This window comes from Esox lucius, chromosome 19 (assembly GCF_011004845.1).
Source record: "Esox lucius isolate fEsoLuc1 chromosome 19, fEsoLuc1.pri, whole genome shotgun sequence".
Lineage (NCBI taxonomy): Eukaryota > Metazoa > Chordata > Actinopteri > Esociformes > Esocidae > Esox > Esox lucius.
This window is the reverse complement of record NC_047587.1, coordinates 29049205-29072243: the sequence shown is the minus strand read 5'-3', so window position 1 is coordinate 29072243 and position 23039 is coordinate 29049205. Positions and strand designations below refer to the sequence as shown.

The window sequence follows — 23039 nt, the reverse complement described above, 5'->3', positions numbered from 1 at the left end:
CATGTTTAGTCAATATAATTTCCACAGATGGACTCTAATGAAGTTCTAAAGGCATTTTAAGGATGATCAAAAGAAACTATGGGGCATAGCGTGTAGACGCCAAAAAATACAAACTGAATCAATCAGAAATTCAATATACAACACATACAGCACCAAATGTGGATTAAGGGGCCTGAATACTTTCTAAAGGAACTGTAGAAGAGCTTGATAAAAGGCATAATCAAATTAAAATGGGGGGAGAAGGGTGAATAATGCAATCAATCTTTGTCATTTTATGTTCTCAATCAAGTCCCCTACAAATGTCACTTTCCCTGTTGAGAAAACCTAAGCTGATTGCACTGCTAAATTCTTAGCTACATTGGAATTATAATTTTAGAGTTATGTTTTTTGCAGTATAATTAAAACTGAGTGAAAAGAGAAAAGAGATATGGACACAGATCTTCCCAGTCACACACCCTATACAAATCTTCACTTTAATCCACTCTCCAGCCAAGTATGTTCACTCCAGATTTCCTGCATGCAGACCCATGCATTAGAAAATCACACGAATGCAGCTCCCTCACGAGATGAGAATTTTATTTTCCAGTAACGAGGGAGACATCTGAGCTCAAATACACACGTTGAGGAAATTACAGGCATGACTGCACACTCCCAATAGTACTAACAGACACCTGAGAAATCAGCATCAAAATGACCTACTTAAAAATCTCACCTGATTGGCAAACAGCATGTTTAATGCTAAGGTTTTTATATATGGATACAGCTATGGGTGGACCACCATAGTACCCACCTCACAGCAGTCCTCATACATGTTTATTTTTATTTTATTTCAAATATGAACTACCTTAGCAACCAAGGGTAGTATCTAAGTAGAAGATGTGACCTACAACGGTTAAATGGATATTTAGAAAAGAGGAAAATAAATGATAATGGTTTAAAGTTAGTCAATTTTAACACAACCAGAGCCGAGGGCAATCAGGTATATTTTAAAAATATATATATAAAAAAACAAAATATTCAAAATGTTTAAACAATTAATAAAAATAAAACGAAGGCAAAATAAAAATACATATTTTGAACTCGGAACAATAAAAATACATGGTGATGTGGAACCTCGATGTTGAGTGCAAGGAATAGTCCCAGAGCTTTCAACAGTTGTTCCTCCCACTGTTCAGTCTTATCTTGATCCTCACATTAAGGCAAGACAAGGGCAGAATCGTTGACCTCTGCTTTAGGACAGCTCACCAAGTCAGGACCACTGGTTTGCGATCATACACAGACGTGCCTCATGTGGAAATTCACCACATACTCAGCATTGGTTCTTTGTACGGAGATTGCAAACGGCTCAAAGGGGTGGAATGTGAATGCCACCAGCCGCCGGACAGCATGGTTAATGGGCCGTCCCAGCAGGCCTGCCTGGATCTTGAACTTCAGCAAGCCAGAATCCCGAGCATAAAACCTGCAGTTAACAAGAAATACATTAAGATTTTACATATGCAAGTTTGAAGATACTGCAAATGATGGCTACTAAGCCATTTCTCTACTTGAGTCAGATCTTGAATCATTTGAATTCCCTGCATGCATTATCAAGCAAGTTAAAAATTATGAAGGAAGTTAAGAGGCAGTTTTGTGTGCCAATGCTAACATTAGCCTAGCTGACACCAATGTGACGACAAAGAGAGGAGCTCACTGGTCTGAACAGAAGGTGCTCTGCAAAATACATCCTGCTTGCAGTGTATTTATTAAGAGTATTTTTGTGTTTCTAGATTGAAGTTTGTTTATTCCAACACTGTCTTTTCCAATTTAACTTAATATTGTTCAGCTAGCTGAGAAGTGCTAACACTAACCAGCTGGCGGAAAGAGTGCTGCAGCTATATGAAAACAAATTTGAGAAGGCCCGGAGAGATATGTTGGACTTGGTCCTATACGCCAAAATCATTATGGAGAAAGCCTATGAATGAGAAATTATATTGATAACTCCCCACTTATGCAAAATTGTTTTTGCATAAGTAGTAGCTTAATAAGACAACTGCTTCATAAACGGCTACCAGGCAGCATAGAAAGATGTGCACTAAGGAAAAGTAAGAATGTAATTGGCAACAACTAAGTCAATTATTAATCTATTGGCTACTTTCATCAGTCAGCCCTCAATAATTGTTTCATCTTTCTGTAAGGGTCAGGGCTCAAAATAAAATCCTGCCTTTCAGAAGAATGTTTGCATGATGGGAGAATTGCTCTTTAGTAAAAGATGAGATTAATATAAGGGCACAATGTTCAAAACTGGTCTCATGCAACATTATTTAAATGACAGATCTAAACCTAAGAAGCAATATTGACCATAGAATAGCCCAGTTAAGCATGTAATTTGGTAAGGGATATCGCCACACAGAATGAAACATAAAACAAAAAGCTCTTTGGTCTTTTAAAGTACTTTTAATGTTGACTAATTTCCAAACACAAACAGTGCCTTCTGAATGTATTCAGACCCCTTTTCAATTTTTCCATGTTTTATTGATGTAATAAACTTATTTCATTATAGATTACATTAATGTCTCTACCCACAGGTTTAGACACTCCAGGACATACACAGACTTGTCCCATGTATTTTGGTTGATTGATGTGGTGGAAAATGTATCTTTGCCCCACTGTGAGGTCATGTGTGCTGTGGATCAGGTTTTCTTCAACGACCTGTATTTTCTGTATTTCCGTTCCTCAATCCTGACCAGTCACCAAGTCCATGCTGTTGAGAAGCATCCCCATAGCATGATGCTCCCACTACCATGTTTCTCCACAGGGATGGTATTAGCCTGATAAGCAATACCTTATTTTCACCTAATATTGCACTTGGCATTCAGGCCTAATATATTGATTATGGTCTCATAAGACCAGGTCATCTTTTTCTTCATGCTCTCAGTGTCCTTCAGATGGCATGGCATTCCTTTTACTCAGGAATGGCTGCCGCCTAGCCACTCTATCATAAAGGCCTGATTGATAGAGTGCGGCAGAGATGGGCGCACTTCTGTCAGAAAATCTCTGAACCTCTTTTAGATGGGCTATAGAGTTCTTGGCTGGCTCTCTGACCAAAGCATTTCTTGCCTGGTTAGCTCTAAAAGGCAAAACCTTGGTGGTTTAAAACTTATTTCATTACACAAGGCTGGAGCCCACTGTGCACCTAGAAACTGTCTGATTTAGCAATTGTTTTATAGCCTTCCCCAGAACAATGCCTCGTTACGATTCTCTACAGAGATTTCCGTGAACTTCATGAGTTGCTCTTTGCTGACATGTACAGTGAACTGGATTTTCCAAAGGTAGTCTCCAATCAAGTTCTAGAGACATCTCAAGGATGGAGTGCCTTGGCAAATGGTCTGAATAGTAATGTACATGAGATATTTAAGTTATTCATTTTCAAGAAATTGGCTTTTTGCTTTGTCAGTATGGGGTATTATGTGGATCTTCATGGCATATGTCTATAACAACAAAATGTGGTAGTGAGGGGGAAGGGCTTAATGCTTTCTAACAGCACTGGATATAGTCTGGTCTTGGAAGGGAATCTATAGAATGATCAATGGAAACAAGGGCCTCCTCTTGCAATAAGGCATTCCAAAGTATTGACTGAAATAAACCCAAATTGGCATGGGTGCATAACTTCCTCTCGGGACTCGATAGAATACCCTGCTTGAGCAAAGCACCGGAAGCCATGTAATTATGAACCTATTTAGAGATGAATGTGAGCCACTATGGTTCAGTATGCCTTCCCAGCAAAAGGAATATGGGGGTACACTGAGCCAGTAAAACAAGTAATTCAAAATTATTAATTGTGGGGAACAAACTATTATGGAAAATTACCACATGAAAAGGAGTGAACTGACTAGAAAGCAGCAGTTACCATCAAAATGCAAACTGGTTCAACTGGAACACAAACACTGCAAAAGCAGGAAATAAGCGGCCAAGACGGAGGCTGTGCACACAGCAGTGGGAACATCACATCATGGACGCGTCAATTTATGTGCAGTGGTTAAAATCAGTCATCAAATGTCATAGATTTTTTTGAGTTCTTAGTTTTTCTATTCCTCAAACATGCACTGTCTGGATGAAATCAGTTTACAGATGTGGGTCCGTAGCGTGACTAGTAGTGTAATAATAGTCACTACTAATAGTAGTAATAAACTCATGACAAATGGCTTGTTCCTATGAGCTTCAACAAGCACACTGGCTAACAGTTTTTAGCACCTGGGATAATCAGATTGCGTTTGTGTATATCAAAAATACATTCTCTCTGTACTATAACTGATATTATATGACTATTGGTTATATATCCTATTTACCAAGGCACAGCTAAAAACAGAAATAAAAAAATGCTTACCTGATCGGGTGGTCTCCACATGTTTTGGGCCGTTCCATCACCGACACCCACTTGTCATCATAGCTGAAGAGGGAAAGATCCAGGTAGGGGCTGCTGCTGTAGGACTGAGCACTGATGGGCAACTGACCCAGCAGCCTTCTGACTGCTTCAGTGTGACCCCCATACTTAGCATTCACTATGGTGTCTTTGAACCTTAAATAAGAAAGAATGCACTCTATCAACAGAACAAAAGAGGTTGTTTCTGAATTACCCAAAATAATTATGAGAAAAATAAATGTTATGGGGCTAATTTAGCTGAAATTGTTGAGTTGAGTAACATTCCGATTCTGCCCAATTTTATGAAGATGTCATTTTAGAAATTTGGTAGGCCTCTTTTCCAGACCAACAATACCTTCTCTGGACCTGCCGTGCAAAGTTGTTGCTGGAAGCTGAACAGGGAAACTGAACCGCTTCGCTGTGGAGCGTAGCATTCCGGAATAGATCACAGAAGTTCTCAAAGAGCTCCAGTAATTTGTCAGAAGTGTTCTCGAAGACAGCCAACACCTCGGTTGACACCATGTTGTACACTACAAAGAAAGACGGCTGTAGGGGATGCAAGCAGACATTCATTAACACAGCAGCAACCAGTCATGGGACACATGGCTGAACGAGACAAATCAGAGGACGTTTGTTTTTTAAGCAATAGCCTACTGTGTTACTAACACACAATCCTCTTACACATAGAGCGCCTAATGAACCGCTGACAGACGGAGCAGGCCTTTGGATTTACTATACTAGCCACTAATACTAGATGTCACAAATATTTGTACCTGGGAGGGGTCAGTGACTCGAAGTGTGACCACGTCCTCGCTGGTGTATTTGATGAACAGGTGGTGCTCGTCCAGCAGCTGCATCTTCCACATCCGCAGCTGCCTCAGCTGGTCAAAGAACTGGAAGAAGCGGCGCTTGGCGGTGGCACTGCCGTCCTGCTCGGCCCGTCTCCACAGGTAGACCAACAGTCTGTGCTTCAGCGAGTTGATGGTCTTCTCTTTGTAGAGGCGGGAGAAGCCTGGCTGGCCCTCACCCTGGGCCTCGGTGTATACAGCGCACAGAGTTAGCAGGTCATCTTCATAGCAGAACCGGCCGATGGTCCGCACGTCCAGGAATGTCCCTTCTGACGTCACCTACAGGATGACGTCAGAACGCAGAATATGCATGAAGAATTACATTCAATTTGATGCACACCTTTTGAGTAGGTTTTATAGCAAAATCTTTACTGAGGATGAAACAGAACATTTGTGTACCTGAAAGACATGGATGGTCTGCTGCTGAACAGAAAGAACAGCTAATATGTTTCTGTAGAGGTAGAGTCCCTGGTTGTGCGAGAGAATTATCTTGTCACACTTGAAGGATCTGGTGTCGCATAGCCGACCGGTGTGCAGGTCAATGATGTGCAGTGAGTAGTCCTCCAGAGGAGAGCGTGGATTGGGAGTCACGGACTCGTTGTTCCGGTACACCTCAAAGAAATGTGGAGAGGGCTCCTCTGGCACATACACAGCTGATCCTACAATCACATAGCGGCAGTCGTCTGTAAACAGGCTGCACTCTCTGTTCAAGTGCTCCCCATTGGAAGCCACGTTAGTGACATGCAGAAGGGAAAAGAAGCGCTCAAAGAGGCGGCCACGGATGTTGAGGGAACGCTGGTCATTGCCGTTGGCCAGGGTCTCCCCATCCTGGTCCAGCAGCAGATCCTCAGCCGCCTGGCAGCCCTGGTACTCATAGATCTCAAGGGAAGTCTGGTCTGAGGAGAAGGCTATGAAGCAGCGTCCATCTGGTGAGAACTTACGGAGGAAGCAGGGAGGCTTCTCTACATTGACAACAGTAAAGTTGGGAAAAAGGTTCTGGTGAAAGCAGCGCACACGGTACCAGTGCGCTCCGGCACGACCAGAACAGATACGACGCCTCTCCAACCGATGGACAACATTCTGGTTCTGAATGCGCCTAGGTTTCAAAGTTGGGGAATCATCTTCCATATTTTCGATTGTTGCCAGCTCCCATCCATGGGTAGCTTCCTCAGCAAACTCTGTTTACTGCACCTTTTGGATAAGAGATAATACAAATCAAATAAATTTATAGACTTTCAAAGTGCAACAGATACTTTCAAAGGGGACAGATGGTTGTGGACCAACAGAGATCAGAAAGAATAAAAAAAAAAAAAATTGCACTAAGCAGAGTCAGGGCAATAACCAAAACGTTTCTGATTTCTGGATCAGTTGCAAACTTTCTAAGAATTAGAGGAATGTGCATATTGTCCCCACGCACTGTGAGCGAGATGGTGAGAGAGGCAACGAAGAGGCAAGAATCCAAGGATCACAGTTTAAGTACTGCACATTATAGTAAAATATTGAGGTTAACAAGTTTCAAAAAACAACAATTACACACCAACTCCGTCAACAAGCTCTTTGGAGGGATTTGAAAAAATAAGCCTTTATTGTGCCGGACCCACACAATTAAAATGGCTGAAGTTTGCCAAGCCTTACAGGAATTACAAATGGAATCCTGTGTCGTGGTCAGTGCCGTTATTCAATACAGGGGAGGTTTCACGAAATATTGATTGTGCCAATAATCTGAAACCGGTTCTTCAGAAAAAGTTACTACCACTCATTGAAGTGTTCTGTGTCTGAGAAATTATTGTGGTGAAATAAAAGTAGTCTCGCCCCTTAATGTTTAAGCCTAAAATATGACTCACTCAATGTGTTGTTTATTTTCTGTATTAAATGTGGCTCTATTTCACACCCCATCTCAACAATTCATTAGAGGGGTGGCTGTAATTTCTGTCATAATTTTCTGTGTAATGTGCAGCTCTAACTTACAAATAGAAAATTGACAGCCTCAAGTGCAAGTGATCAGCAAGGTATTGAATTTTAAACCAATGATGACAAATAAATATCAATATAAAAAAAGGTGTTAAATTAAATAATATGCCATGTGCCCCTCTATGTAAGGGATAATTCACTATTGAAATCTCATGCTCAAGAATTTTTTACGTTTTAAATATACATACACTACCATTCAAAAGTTCGGGATCACAAGAAAAGTAATTATTTTTGTACAAAAAAACAACATCAAATTGACCAGAAATCTATTTGATGCTAGGTAGACATTATGTAGGTGTAGACACAGTATAGACCTTGTAAATAACTACTTAACCCGGAAACAGCTAATTTTTTATGGAATATCGACAGACGTAAAGAGGCCCATTACCAGCAACCATCACTCCTGTGTTCCAATGGCATGTTGTTTGCAAATCCAAGTTCATTTAAAAGGGATAATTGATCATTTAAAAACCCTTCTGCAATTGTTAGCACAGCTGAAAAAGGTTGTGCTGACTAAAGAAGCAATTAAACAGGCCTTCTTTAGACTAGTTGAGTATCTAGAGCATCAGCAATTGTGGGTTTGATTACAGGCTCAAAATGGCCAGGAACTAAATAATGTAAGCCTATTCCTGTTTTGAGAAATGATGGCTTATCCATGCGAAATATTTTCAAACGCTGTGCTACTCGCTTCACAGAACAGCGCAAGCTGGCTCGAACCATAGAAAGAGGAGCGGGAGGCCCCAGTGCACAAATGAGCAAGAGGACAAATACATTTGAGTGTCTAGTTTGAGAAACAAACGCCTCACAGGTCCTCAACTGACGGCTTCATTAAATAGTACACGCAAATCCCCAGCCTCAACGTCAACAGTGATGAGCCAGGATGTTGGCCTTCTAGGTAGTCGCCAAGAAAAAGCCTTATTTCAGACAGGCCCATAAATAGAAAAAGATTAAGATGGACAAAAGAACACAGACACAGGACAGAGGAAGATAGGAAAAAGGTGTTATGTACAGATGAATATAAGCTTGAGGTGTTCAGATCACAAAGAAGAACATTTGTGATATACAGACCAAATGAAAAGATGCTGGAGGAGTGCTTGATGCCATCTGTCATGCATGGTGGAGGCAATGTGATGGTAAAGTGGGAGATTTGTACAGAGAAAAAGGGATCTTGAAAAAGGAAGGCTATCACTCCATTTTGCAACACCAGGCCATATCCTGTCGACGCCGCTTGATTGGAGCCAATTTCCTCCTACAACAGGACAAGGACTCAAAGCACAGCTCCAAACTATGCAAGAACTGTATAGAGAAGCAGTCAGCTGGTATACTGTCTATAATGGAGTGACCAGCACAGTCACTGGATCTCAACCTTATTGAACTTTTCTGGGAGCAGCTTGACTCTATGGTATGTAAGAAGTGCCCATCAAGTCAATCCAACTTGAGGGAGGCACATCAGGAAGCATGGGCTGAAATCTCTTCAGATTACCTCAACAAATTGACAACTAGAATGCCAAAGGTCTGCCAGGCTATAATTGTTGCAATGGAGGATTCTTTGACAAAAGCAGAGGACAATTATTATTTCAGATAAAACATTTATACTGTGTCAAGACTATATTTCCTATTCATTTTGCTATATTTCCTATTCAAACTAAGTTAATGTATGTTTTCATGGAAAACAGACATTTCTAAGTGACCCCAACATTTTGGACAGTAGTGTACAGTTGTGCTCAGAAGTTTGCATACCCTGATTGATTTTGAAAATATGACTAATCACCCAAACTGTCTTTTATTTAAGGATAGTGATCACATGAAGCAGTTTATTATCACATAGTTGTTTGGTTTCTTTTTAAATCATAATGATAACAGAAATCACCCAAATGGCCCTGATCAAAAGTTTACATAGCTTTGAATATTTGGACTTGTTACAGACACACAAGGTGACACACAGGTGAAAATGGCAAATTAAAGGTGAATTTCCCACATCTGTGGCTTTTTTAATTGAAATTAGTGTCTGTGTATAAATAGTCATTGAGTTTGTCAGCTCTCACACGGATGCACTGAGCAGGCTAGATACTGAGCCATGGGGAGCAGAAAAGAACTGTCAAAAGACCTGCGTTACAAGGTAATGGAACTTTAGATAGATGGAAAGAGGCCCATCTATCTGTCGTCGTCATTATTATTATTATAATAAACACCATTCGTTGCTGCACTTAGTTGACATGCAGGCTCTGCTCGCGCGTGGCCAAATGAGGAGCGAGGAAGAGGCAAAAAAGACAGAAATTGAGAATTTGGTTGCAAAAAGAAATTCATCGTCAATTACATGGAAATATTTTGCCTAAAGACAGGATGACGTTGACCAAAAACAGGTACTTTGTTGAGAGTGCATTGCAATTGTTGCTACAACATGACCGATTTGTTCGATCATTTAAGGTGGCACCACTAATCTTTGTATGACGAGTGCAAAGCATCTCAATGCCGTCCAAAGCAAAGATCTATTTTGGATGGATTTGCCAGTATTACACCATACAAGAAAGGTTCCAAACGGCAGAGAGAAATCACAGATTCAGTAACATTTCACGTCGCCAAAGACATGGTACCAATTAACATGATTACCAAAGAGAGTTTTAAAAACATTATCCGGTCACTTGACAAGCAGTATGTAATGACATCCCGCAACTATTTTTCTCAAGTTGCCATCCCAGCGCTGTATGAGAAATGCAAGGCACAAGTGAAAAAGAGCTGGCACAAGTGGAATATTATACAGCAAAAACGGACTTGTGGTCCAGCCGGACAACGGAGGCCTACATAAGTCCGACCGCACACTTTATTGATTAGGACTTCCACCTGAAAAGTCGCTGTTTGCAAAGTGCATTTTCCCAGAGGTTCATACAAGTGAGAACATCGCAACAGGCTTGAGAGAAGCTTTAGCTGACTGGGGCCTAGATGAGAGTCGTCTAGTCTGTATTACAACAAACAATGCCGTGAACATGGTGAAGGATGCACCTGAACAATTGGACCAGATTGCAGTGCTTTGGCCACAGACTGCATTTTGCAGTTGGTAAGTTATGCCCAATTGCGAATTCTATTTTACTACTGTTGCTATACTATTACTTAGACATTTAGATATTATTACCTAGCAACCTGTTCTGAAATATAAAAAATGTCATGAGTTTCATACATTTTTATTGTAGAGGATGGGGCTGGGGAAGAATGAAGGATACATACTGTCAGGTTGATAGCCAAAGCTCTTTCTGAAGACATCCTGTATTTTTTCATTTTGCAATATATATGGCACAAAAACAAAACATGGCAATGTCAGTTATTTCCAATATCATGCAACCCTAATCCCCACTGTGAAGCATGGTGGTGGCTCACTAATATTTTGAGGGGGTGTGAGCTCTAAAGGCACAAAATTGATGGCAAGATGAATGCAGCATGTTATCAGAAAATACTGGCAGACAATTTGCATTCTTCTGCATGAAAGCTACACATGGGATTCTCTTGGACTTTCCAGCATGACAATGACCCTAAGCACAAGGCCAAGTTGACCCTCCAGTGGTTACAGCAGGAAAAGGTGAAGGTTCTGGAGTGGCCATCACAGTCTCCTGACCTTAATATCATCGAGACCTCAAACGTGCGGTTCACGCAAGACGACCAATGACTTGGCAAGATGAATGGGAAGCTATACCACCTGCAAGAATTCAGGGCCTCATAGACAACTATTAAAAAAGACTGCACGCTGTCAATGAAGCTAAAGGGAGCAACCCACAGTATTAAGAACTAAGGGTATGCAGACTTTTGAACAGGGGTCAGTTCACTTTGTTGCCATGTTTTGTGACATTCTGTTATGACCTACAGTTGAATGTGAATCCCATAAGAAATAAGACATGTTTTGCCTGCTCACTCATGATTTCTTGACAAATGGTACATATATTACCAATTCTCCAAGGGTATGCAAACTTTTGGGCACGATTGGGTATACCAAGTATTTGATAACCTGCCGATTTTGCAGGTTTTCCCACTTACAACGCATGGAGAAGTCTGTAATTTTTATCATAGGTACTTTTCAACTGTGAGTGACGGAATCTAAAACAAAAAAAAAACAGAACATCACAATGTATGATTTTTAAGTAATTAATTTGCATTTTATTGCATGACATAAGTATTTGATACATCAGAAAAGCAGAACTTAATATTTGGTACAGAAACCTTTGTACCAAATATTAAGTTTGGTACAAAGAGATCATATGTTTCCTGTAGTTCTTGACCAGGTTTGCACACAATGCAGCAGGGATTTTGGCCCATTCCTCCATACAGACCTTCTCCAGATCCTTCAGGTTTCGGGGCTGTCGCTGGGCAATACGGACTTTCAGCTCCCTCCAAAGATTTTCTATTGGGTTCAGGTCTGGAGACTGGCTAGGCCACTCCAGGACCTTGAGATGCTTCTTACGGAGCCACTCCTTAGTTGCCCTGGCTGTGTGTTTCGCGTCATTGTCATGCTGGAAGACCCAGCCACAACCCATCTTCAATGCTCTTACTGAGGGAAGGAGGTTGTTGGCCAAGATGTTGCGATACATGGCCCCATCCATCCTCCCCTCAATACAGTGCAGTCGTCCTGTCCCCTTTGCAGAAAAGCATCCCCAAAGAATGAGGTTTCCATCTCCATGCTTCACGGGTTGGGATGGTGTTCTTGGGGTTGTACTCATCCTTCTTCTTCCTCCAAACACAGCAAGTGGAGTTTAGACCAAAAAGCTCTATTTTTGTCTCATCAGACCACATGACCTTCTCCCATTCCTCTTCTGGATCATCCAGATGGTCATTGGCAAACTTCAGACAGGCCTGTACATACGCTTGCTTGTGCAGGATTTTAATCCACTGACCAACTTTATGGAGATGCAGATTTCATTTTCCAACAGGACTTGGCACCTGCATACAGTGCCAAAGCTACTAGTACCTGGTTTAAGGACCATGGTATCCCTGTTCTTAATTGGCCAGCAAACTCGCCTGACCTTAACCCTATAGAAAATCTATGGGGTATTGTGAAGAGGAAGATGCGATACGCCAGACCCAACAATGCAGAAGAGCTGAAGGCCACTATCAGAGCAACCTGGGCTATCATAACACCTGAGCAGTGCCACAGACTGATTCACTTCATGCCACACCGCATTGCTGCAGTAATTCAGGCAAAATGAGCCCCAACTAAGTATTGAGTGCTGTACATGCTCATACTTTTCATGTTCATAATTTTCAGTTGGCCTTTCATTAGTTGTCAGTTATAATCATCCCACTTAAAAGAAATAAACATTTTAAATATATCAGTCTGTGTGTAATGAATGAATATAATATACAATTTGAATGGAATTACTGAAATAAATCAACTTTTTGATGATATTCTAATTTTATGACCAGCACCTTATATGTATATATATATATATATACACATACACACAGATATATACACACACACAGATATATACACACACACAGATAGATAGATAGATAGATAGATAGATAGATAGATAGATAGATAGATAGATAGATAGATAGATAGATAGATAGATAGATAGATAGATAGATAGATAGATATAAAGCTAATCACACATATATACACCCATACATATGAATGTACACACTGGCATGGGGTGCCACTCCCTTTCCCGAAAATGCTCTGATCTCCCCCTCCAATAATTTTCTGTCCTTCCAAGCTTCATTTCCATCCCACAAAAGCTCTAACCCACCATGGCTCAAAACAATAATAAAAGATAATATAATGCGTTTCATCCCACTTCACCAGCTGCTCCTCCACCCCATACCTCCCCAGCACCAAATTCCACCCCCTCAGTCCCTAACCCACCCATCTGATCCGGTGTAGTAGAATTTTTTTTCTTATAATGCCAGCTCTGTTTTTCAGAATTACTGGCCAGTGTATTTCTAATTTCTTTTTACGTGTAATGTCCATTGGAAATGATTGTATTTAAAATCCAAGATCACACAGTTTATTTCCCTCACTGATTATTTTGAAGACGGAGCTGCAGTACAGGTGTAAGATTTACTCATGGCAGGTACTGAAGTGCCTGCTAGACCTGACAAGGTAGCTGACATTTGCAGCCTCTTATGTTGGGCCTGCCGCTGCACCTGAAAGAGCAGACATAATACTTGCCGGACCGGCCGCAGGTACCCCACTACCTTACGAAACAGACGGAGTTGCCATTACACCAGACGAAACTGCCGTAAAACCTGACGCAGTCAAGTCAAAGGCCTTAGCCTTACCGCGTACCGGAACGCGCCCACTGAAGGCAAACACTGGTAACAGCCAATTAACGTATTTTGAATGCCATTTTAAAATAATCGCTAGCTTTAACAGCCCTTAACTCAAATGTATTAACAAAAATGTCAACCAAACAAAATGACAAGCATGTGTCACTTCCATCTGGACTGGTTAATGTTGGTAGGTGACGTAGTTGGAGTTTTTTAGAACTGAAAATTGTGATTATCCACTTTGTTGATAGTGCTGGCTTTACACAGGTTCCCTACAATCGTGCCATAAATACCTTGTATCATTTTGAAACGGAATCGGTAAATCTGTACATTGACATGTGAAATGTTGTACTTATTGTCTTTCATAACGAGAATAACCTGAGGTCTGTAGTTTAAATCGTTTGCGACATTAGGCTTTAAATGTCCGAATATTTGTCAAAAATGGAACATCAAGCTAACTTCAGTGTTGTAACGCTTATCTTTGAGATAACATGAATAGCATGACAACTACAGTATACCATAGTTACCGATGGGATTCTATGGGTTAATATCTGAACTTTCCGAAATAGAAAAATGAGATTTCATTTTCAGTACGTCAAAACATTATATGGACAGTAGACAGCCCGCATAAATCAGAATCTAGCACTGGCATTACATACCTGTTGCTTGCAGCATGCTGCACATTTTGAAGCGAGAAAAGTAACGCTATGCTAGCTTGCTATTACGTTACTAAAGTGCACTGCAGTCGCAATAAACAAATAAAATGGAATATCGTTGGTGAGCTTATAATCTTAAGGCTGACTTCTTGATTGGAAAAATACAATTGTGTGACAAGCTTGAAACATATACTCTCAGCATAATTCGTGCTTTTTCAACCCTATTTAGCTAATATTGTTAGCATTAGCTAGCTACATTAGACGACAGCAGCGAAACACCCCGTCCGTCACAAGAACGCAGGAATAACTACTTCCTGGTCACAGGCTAAATTACCTCCCCAACCCCACATTTCTATTTCTAAATGATGGTTCTAAAAGTAAAGGAACCACTAATTCTGAAAAGATTAGCAAGCATAAACATTTTATATATGGATAGGAAATGGGATTTCTTTTTACTTTACTAAAAATAGATATAAAATAGTATACTCTTTTAATTGAAGTTCACCACTATTATTGTTCTACCAATTCTTAGAATTCTTGATTTGGAATAATGATAACGTTGATTAAATTAATAGCCGTTTCTTTTACCGAAACATTGAGAGGGCAGAGCGAGTTAACTCTCTCAGAATATACTGAAGGATTCTACATGATCATCTTTTTCATCATCGTAAATTATCCCTTTTTTCTTATTCCTCCGAAAATGTTATGAATTTTGTCAGTTTTTCCCGGCTATGTCTAGCAAATTATTGCTGGTAGTGCAGAGGTTACTGGATGTAAAGAGAGGCAGCAAAAGTGTCTCACTCCTCACAATGCGCTAGTTGAAAAGAGTAAACACCGCACTGCAAAGACAGACTATAAACCATCTTGTTGTAGTATGGAGAGACACTTGGGCTTCTACTGTAAGTGTTCTGTACAGTCCAAAATGTGATCTTGCTCTTCAGACTCGAAAATTACACAAAAAGGCATGAGAAAAGTTGATGCTTGATCTTGACAGCATGATAGTTGCTTGAGCAAGTAGTGTGTTAAAAAATGTGCACAGAGGAAACGTGTCAATCTTTGACTATTCCGCCCAAAAACATATTAAACTATGTGTCAGAATTTAGTGTATCTACCAAAGTACCCCATCTTTGAAAAAAACCACATAGCCACTTCAAAGTACTGTGTAACGTTTTTTGATATAAAGTCTGAACTCAAGTCATGACAGGCCTTTGTTTCACCTTGATTAAGATGATGTAACCTAAAATAATATTTACTGAAAAACGAAGTGGATAATTTCCCTTAAAAATAAATATATGCCTTGACTGGATAACATAGTTGTTCAAATGTATCAAATCACAATCCAAACTATGTACAAATATTACATGCTATAACCCACAGGTGTCAAACCGGTTCCACGGAGGGCCGAGTATCTGCAGGTTTTCGCTCTCACCTTGTACCTGATTGATTAATTAGTTCACTAATTGGTTAATTTCTACCCCCACCTGGCTGTTCAGGTCTGACCTGGGAACCAATTTAAAGGAAAACCCAAAGACCTGCAGACACTCGGCCCTCCGTGGAACCGGTTTGACACCCCTGCTATAACCTGTGATTGTCAATAGAGAATACAATTGTTCTGCTGTTCCTGTGGGATTTCCTTGAAGGTTTGAAGAGAACTCCTAGCGTGCCATGGCTTACTAAACATCTACATGATCTTATTAATTAAAGCTTGAGATCCGAAGAGGGCTATAAAAGCATTTCATATGATAGAGTATCATGACACCGTGATGAACATAATTATGTAGAGGCAAGATGGCACAACCAGGGCATTGCAAAGATCAGGATGTCCCTCCAAAATTGATGATCAGTTAAGGAAAAGCTTTACAGGGAGGCCACCAAGAGACAAACTGCAAACTTAAAGGAGCTGCAGTAATTTTAAGCAGGAACTGGGCACTTCCTGAATTGTACAAGCATTGCATGTATTTTCACAACTCAGAGCAATGCGATGGAGTGGTTAGACACAAGCCATTCATCTGTGAAGACATCAATGCAAGCTCACTCTTGTTAATCTCACTTCATCTTTGATAAAATGTGGACATTTACATTTTAGTTATTTAGCAGACATTCATATCCAGAGGAACTTTAAAACACTATTGGTAGTTACATGTATTTTAATTAGCTGGATATCAAACCCAAAACCTGGCACTAAAAACACCATGCTGTGACAACTGAGCTGCAGAGGACCCTTGCATCAGGAATAATAAATGGAAAAGTGTCATTGATCTTTGAGCTAATTCTGTACATTTATGTATATATCTATATAAAGTCATCAGACATACTTTCAATGTTTTGCCTCTCCTTTTCCCAATGTATTAAAAGTCAGTGCCCCATTCCCTATTGTTTTGCCAAAACAATTTTATTCTGTATGTTTTTATAATACATGTTATATATGATATAAAATCCTAATTCTATCGCAAAAAATGTCAAAATCTAGTTATTCAAATAATTGTATTTTAATGATCATTTGGATGAATGCCATTTGCCCCTTATTTTCTGAACAGATTGTTCAGGTGGTTCTCTATTATGGAATTATAGTATAAAAAATATACATCCATATTAAAACTTCAGTAAATAATAATAACATTAATTAAATTATATATAAACACTGAGGACATTCCTCTACAAACGTATTTCAGCTATCCAATTTTAATGGCAAATAATAATACTTGGCGCTCAACTACTTGGATGTGTGTAGCTTATCAATAATATCTTCAGTGATAGAGTTCTTTGATGAGTTCTTTGATTATCAGCTCATTACAGAAATCAGGCATAACATAAAGGATATTGAGATGCTTTCTGGCGGAATAGAGGAATGGAGCATTCTGAATTTCTATCAATTTGCTTTCTACATTTTCTCCGCAGGCACATGGAGGCTGTAATTCTGTGAGCAGACTAGAGACCTTAAGGAACAATTTCAAAGACTTATGTTTACCAGTTAATGGAATATAATAATATACGAAAGAAATGTAGAACTGTAGAAGCATACAGTAGGTCAGTAATTTTAAAGTCAAATTACATGGACATATGGATTGTTATAATAATTGAACATTTTTTGTATAAATAATATATTTCTGAAATTCCGCTTGAATCTGAAATAGCGGTTTTAAAAGGTTGCTTGTAGCACAAAGAACATTCAGAAATGCGTTGTTTTACCATTTCTATGTCACTAAAAGGTTTTATTTGACATTTTGGAGAATCTTTCAACTTTCTAAGGCACATTCAATTATTTTCAGGTACCTCTACTCACCTGAACCTTTAAAATCTTTGAATTCAATCTTTTTTAGAAGTTACAGTGTCCATATCTATAAAGAATATTTTAAGAATTTAACATACTGAAATAAAAATTATGTTACACACTTCATCAGTTATGTTGTCGTTTGTCACTCAATTGATAGAGCATTACTTTTGCAATACTAGGGCAATGCTAGAGTTCAAATCCTATAGGACCACCCATGTATAAAAGATTTATTGCTGTGTGACATTAAGCCACTTTCTATGAAAGCGTATACTTAATGGCATATCCACTCACCTAAAGGATTATTAGGAACATTCAACCAATCACATGGCAGTTGCTTCAATGCATTTAGGGGTGTGGTCCTGGTCAAGACAATCTCCTGAACCCCAAACTGAATGTCAGAATGGGAAAGAATGGTGATTTAAGCTATTTTGAGCATGGCATGGTTGTTGGTGCCAGACGGGCCGGTCTGAGTATTTCACAATCTGCTCAGTTACTGGGATTTTCACGCACAACCATTTCTAGGGTTTACAAAGAATGGTGTAAAAAGGGAAAAACATCCAGTATGTGGCAGTCCTGTGGGCGTAAATGCCTTGTTGATGCTAGAGGTCAGAGGAGAATGGGCCGACTGATTCAAGCTGATAGAAGAGCAACTTTGACTGAAATAACCACTCGTTACATCCAAGGTATGCAGCAAAGCATTTGTGAAGCCACAACACGCACAACCTTGTGGCGGATGGGCTACAACAGCAGAAGACCCCACCTCCTCTACAAATAGGAAAAAGAGGCTACAATTTGCACGAGCTCACCAAAATTGGACAGTTGAAGACTGGAAGAATGTTGCCTGGTCTGATGAGTCTCGATTTCTGTTGAGACATTCAGATGGTAGAGTCAGAATTTGGCGTAAACAGAATGAGAACATGGATCCATCATGCCTTGTTACCACTGTGCAGGCTGGTGGTGGTGGTGTAATGGTGTGGGGGATGTTTTAAAATGCCACGCCCTACCTGAGCATTGTTTCTGACCATGTCCATCCCTTTATGACCACCATGTACCCATCCTCTGATGGCTACTTCCAGCAGGATAATGCACCATGTCACAAAGCTCGAATCATTTCAAATTGGTTTCTTGAACATGACAATGAGTTCACTGTACTGAAATGGCCCCCACAGTCACCAGATCTCAACCCAATAGAGCATCTTTGAGATGTGGTGGAACGGGAGCTTCGTGCCCTGGATGTGCATCCCACAAATCTCCATTAACTGCAAGATGCTATCCTATCAATGTGGGCCAACATTTCTAAAGAATGCTTTCAGCACCTTGTTGAATCAATGCCATGTAGAATTAAGGCAGCTCTGAAGGCAAAAGGGGGTCAAACATTAGTATGGTTTCCTAATAATCCTTTAGGTAAGTGTATTCAGGCATGCACAGATAATCAGTTCCAATGGTGTATGGCTTTTGTTCTATCAAAACAAAAACCATCTATTCATTTTATGTAGGAGTGTGTAATTTGTTTTCAAAGGAGGTACATTTTGTTAGTTTGTTGTGAATGGAAAACATGCAAAATTTGCTATTGGGACAGTTTGGATTAAGGATAATTGCTAGTATTCATTGTTAGATGCAGTTATTGAAGTTTAACTATTGTATTGATTTAGTACTTGAGGATTTAGTATGCAGTCATAAAATGTGTATTATTAAATGGAATTCCAAATATAATTTGAACATGATCACATTTTCATGACATTTTACTGTCTGAATTTCATTTCTTAAAATAACCTACTTACAAAAATGCTTTCCGAACCTGCAGCTTCGATTTTAAATTAAGTGTTTGAATGATTCTTGAACAAATCCGCATCACAGGACATATTTCTGTTTCTGAATGTTTTTCAGAACCCCATTTCCTGGCTGAACATAGTTTTAGCCCCCCAAGCTCTATCCGTGTTCTTGTATAATAGGGAACCCTACTGTTCAACATTTTCAATTTTCTTCAAGTATGGCATGATTTTAAATGCTGGTTTACCACAGAAATCTCTGACTGCTGAATTAATAATGTATTAAAAATAAAGAAGGCAGAAAAGGAACACTGCTGTCTTGAATGTAGTCATACGAATACTTATATTTCCTTATAGATCTTTTGCTTATAGTTTTTCCTTATAGGTTTTCAGTTTTACATACGTTTTTAAGCATTTAAGAAGCACGTAAGGTCTGTGTAGTGAAGAGAACAACAGAACAATGACCATTTTATCAGCACCTATTTCAAGCTAACCTCTGCATTCAGGTCATTGGAGATAAATGAGAGGGGTTTTCAAAAAACCTTAAAAGGAGGCAGTGACAGGTCAAGCACTAGCGCCTGGCTCTAGCTGAACACCCCTCTTACCTCTCCAGGCAAAAGCTAAGGGGACCACAGTGGGGGATGTAACTGTTGCGCATGTCTGCGCTACAACTTCTCCATCGATGTAGAGGGTGGCAATTTCTGCCATTTCTGAATACAGCTGAGAAGAGTAATGGGCACTTTTCTATTATTACTTGGCCGCTGAGTGTATAAGATGCATTAGTGCAACTGGAACTTGTCCATCTATTGCACACTACCACTCTGACCTCAGCTAGGGTTTGATGTGACTATTCTGTTTGTTTGCACTCTTTTACTTTTCTGATGTTTATGTCATGGTTTAAAAATCTCTCTGTCTAAAAGTCTGACAGTAAGCCCTGCTTTGCCTGAAAGCGATCCCTTGTTTGTAAGTATTAACCCAGGGAGAGGTCATTATCTGATGAGCGCAGTTACCTGGAAAAGAGACACTTTGTGCCAGGTGTTCAGGGCTTCTTGGTGGGTCATCGGTATGGATGAACACATCCTCCATCTCACTGAACACAGTGAATTGCTTATATGCTATTTAGGAAAACGAAGAATTGCTCTGTGCAGGTTTGCATAACACTGATCGACATCTGCTAGTGCCACTGAACTTGGCTACCCTTTAGCGTCGTGTTTTTTGTGGATTATCCCAACTCAGTAACATATTGTGATTACATTCAGTTGGCTAACTTTCTACTTCAAAGGCAAATTAGGTGTCTTATTATAAATGTTGAACATTTTCTAATGCCCTCATCCAGTGTGTCATCCAGTAGTGGGTGTGCACATTTCCAATGTGGTCCCCCATGGGAATCAAACCCCAGGCAAATATTCTGTCTACTTTTGAAAGTCTATTCCCAGTTATCTTCTAATTACAAAAGTGTCTGTGATTACAATATTCAGTCTGTTATCAAATTGATTACATTTTAGTTTTTTATAGTCAGTTTACCCCAACAACTCTTTTGCTGTTATGCTGTCCAGCTTATTAGAACCATTAAATTAATAATAACAGCTTCTGAAGGGTGAAAACATCCCAACAACATTCAATTGACCTTCACAGATTATTAAATCTGGTTTAATGGTTATCCCCACTGTGTGATGGCATTTCTATATTAAAACAATGCCGTTATTGCCAAACATTGTATGTACAACATACAAAACTACAGACAGAGATATTTTTCCGCTGTCCCTATATAGCACTCCTAAGTCTTGTAAATGTCATTGTTCAGTAGCCCTGCAACATGGCTCAAACAAGCTTGGGAATAACACAACAAAAGCCATTGTGTGGTTTCAAATTACCCTCAAATATATGTCCCAGAAAAAAAAAAACGCTTTACCTGTATTTCTAAGGAAACATTTGTCAAGATACAGTATTCTAAGCACTCAGATTTCCATGAATAAAACAAACCCACACAGGCTTGTGTGCACGCACGCACTCAGACACAAACACATACACCATGGTGACACAAATTAAGTATTTCAGATAATCATTTTTCAGTCTGGGAGGAGAGCACAATAGTGTTCAGCACAATGGGCACGTTTGTGTCGGATAATACACCTCTTGTGTAGCCTTTTTTCCTTCAAAATCATGGAAATGTACAATGGCTGTGCTTTTTTCAGCTGTCATCTGATAAGTGGGTAAAATTCATGTTAAAGAAAAGTCTAACTTAATTTTCCAATTTCTTTGTTGTACATAGAGCAGTTTATTACCACTTATTATGGCTGTGAAGGTGATGTTGACTAGGAGAGATTTTTTTTTATGAAGGATTCCTATTCAAAAAGAGACATATAAGATCGATTTGGATGGAGGTCCAAACACAATGAATTAAAATTGTGAAATTACATAATAAATGACTAAAGCATTGTAAAATAAATATTTGTTGCTACACCTGATTCCCTCTGGTAATTTGTAAAGTACTGAACATAATGTCGCTATGTCATATCTTCTGGTAATGGAATCACTGAAAAGAACAGGTGGTATGGAAATCTTAATAGTTATGAGTATTAAAAATAATGGGAGAAACCTCAAATACAGTTGATAATGCCTTCAAGCAGTTTGTAAATAAAACGAGGGCTCTTTGCTATTGTAAAAGTTACACTCTCAGAGAATAAATGGTTTCAAAACATTTTTTCAGCTATCTCTGTGGGATAACCTGTTTACCATTCCAGGGAGTACCCTTTCTGGTTCCAGATAAGGCTTTCCTTCAAAGAGGGATCACCTGCAGGGAAAGCAGGAGAAACCTTTTGTAACCTTTTTATGAGTTTGTGCATGCTGTAATGGTTTTGACTTCTTTTCATTCTGAAAGTGTAAGATTAAGTGAGGTGCCCTTTAATATAGAACACACTGAGAATTTGGGAAATCTTGTTTTTTTCCTTGCTGAAGTAATAACATTCTGTATTTTGGCAAAGGCCTGCATGTGACTCCTAGAAAAATTTAAAGCCACTCCAAGATTCACCATCATTGTAAAACAGTAGTTATTTTTGTTACTTTATAAAAGTCAATTCTGCCAATTATTATTTATTGTAATAATGTATTATTGTAAATCCTTCATTTTAAGGGGAGCCCTTAACTGAATGTATTATGGTGAAACTATTCCATTTAAAAAATATTTTTCTTAATATTGGTCTTGCATTCAGTTCTTCCTCCCTGTTGAACACAACAAGCTTCTGTTCCCCCATGCCAGGGGGGATTTACAGGTGATTTAAAATGAAATTGTCAATCCTGTTATGGTCAACACTGTTATTTTATATTTCAAGTAGGATGTCAAACCTGTTACATTATTTACCATATAGTAGTCAGATTCCATAATATTGTTTTTTATTCATCTTCTTGAGATGCAAAGAAGTTTATAATAGCAAGACACCCAAGTGGTCATGTGGTGCATGACCAGTTTACTACAGCTTTGACCCAGTTTGAATTTAGGGATTGAATCGCCAGTTTATAATGTAATATAAACACATGAAAAGAATAGACTGAAAAAAAAGACATCTTTATACCACACCAATTCAGGCCTTGTTGCTTGATTATATTAAATGTACAACCAATTTCATAACAGAATGTGAAGCTGTTTATTTGATGTTCTTTTTGCAGGTAGGTCATTTTTGCTAAATATTATGATCAGATTCTGTTATCATCTCGTTCTGAAATAACCCTATTTAGGACTTTTGTTATGAAAAGTGGATTTCTATTTATTTCCCCGTAATCTGACGTCACGTTCTTGAAATTGACAGGCCACCTGTGATGGTGAGTCGGATTTAAAGGGATAGGTCCCTAGGATAAACTGAGGAGGTT

The 23039-nt window shown here is 39.3% G+C and overlaps 1 protein-coding gene across 1 annotated transcript; it reads right to left on the bottom strand.

The window, feature by feature from the left end:
• Positions 1–559: 559 nt before the first annotated feature.
• Positions 560–14441, bottom strand: det1 (DET1 partner of COP1 E3 ubiquitin ligase). Its single transcript, XM_010884009.3, has 6 exons — positions 14133–14441; positions 5647–6438; positions 5173–5526; positions 4755–4945; positions 4364–4555; positions 560–1459 (listed from the first exon to the last, which is right to left on the bottom strand). Exons 2-6 carry the CDS (start codon positions 6373–6375, stop codon positions 1270–1272), a joined length of 1656 nt encoding a protein of 551 aa, XP_010882311.1. The 5' UTR covers positions 6376–6438; positions 14133–14441; the 3' UTR covers positions 560–1269.
• Positions 14442–23039: the final 8598 nt, after the last annotated feature.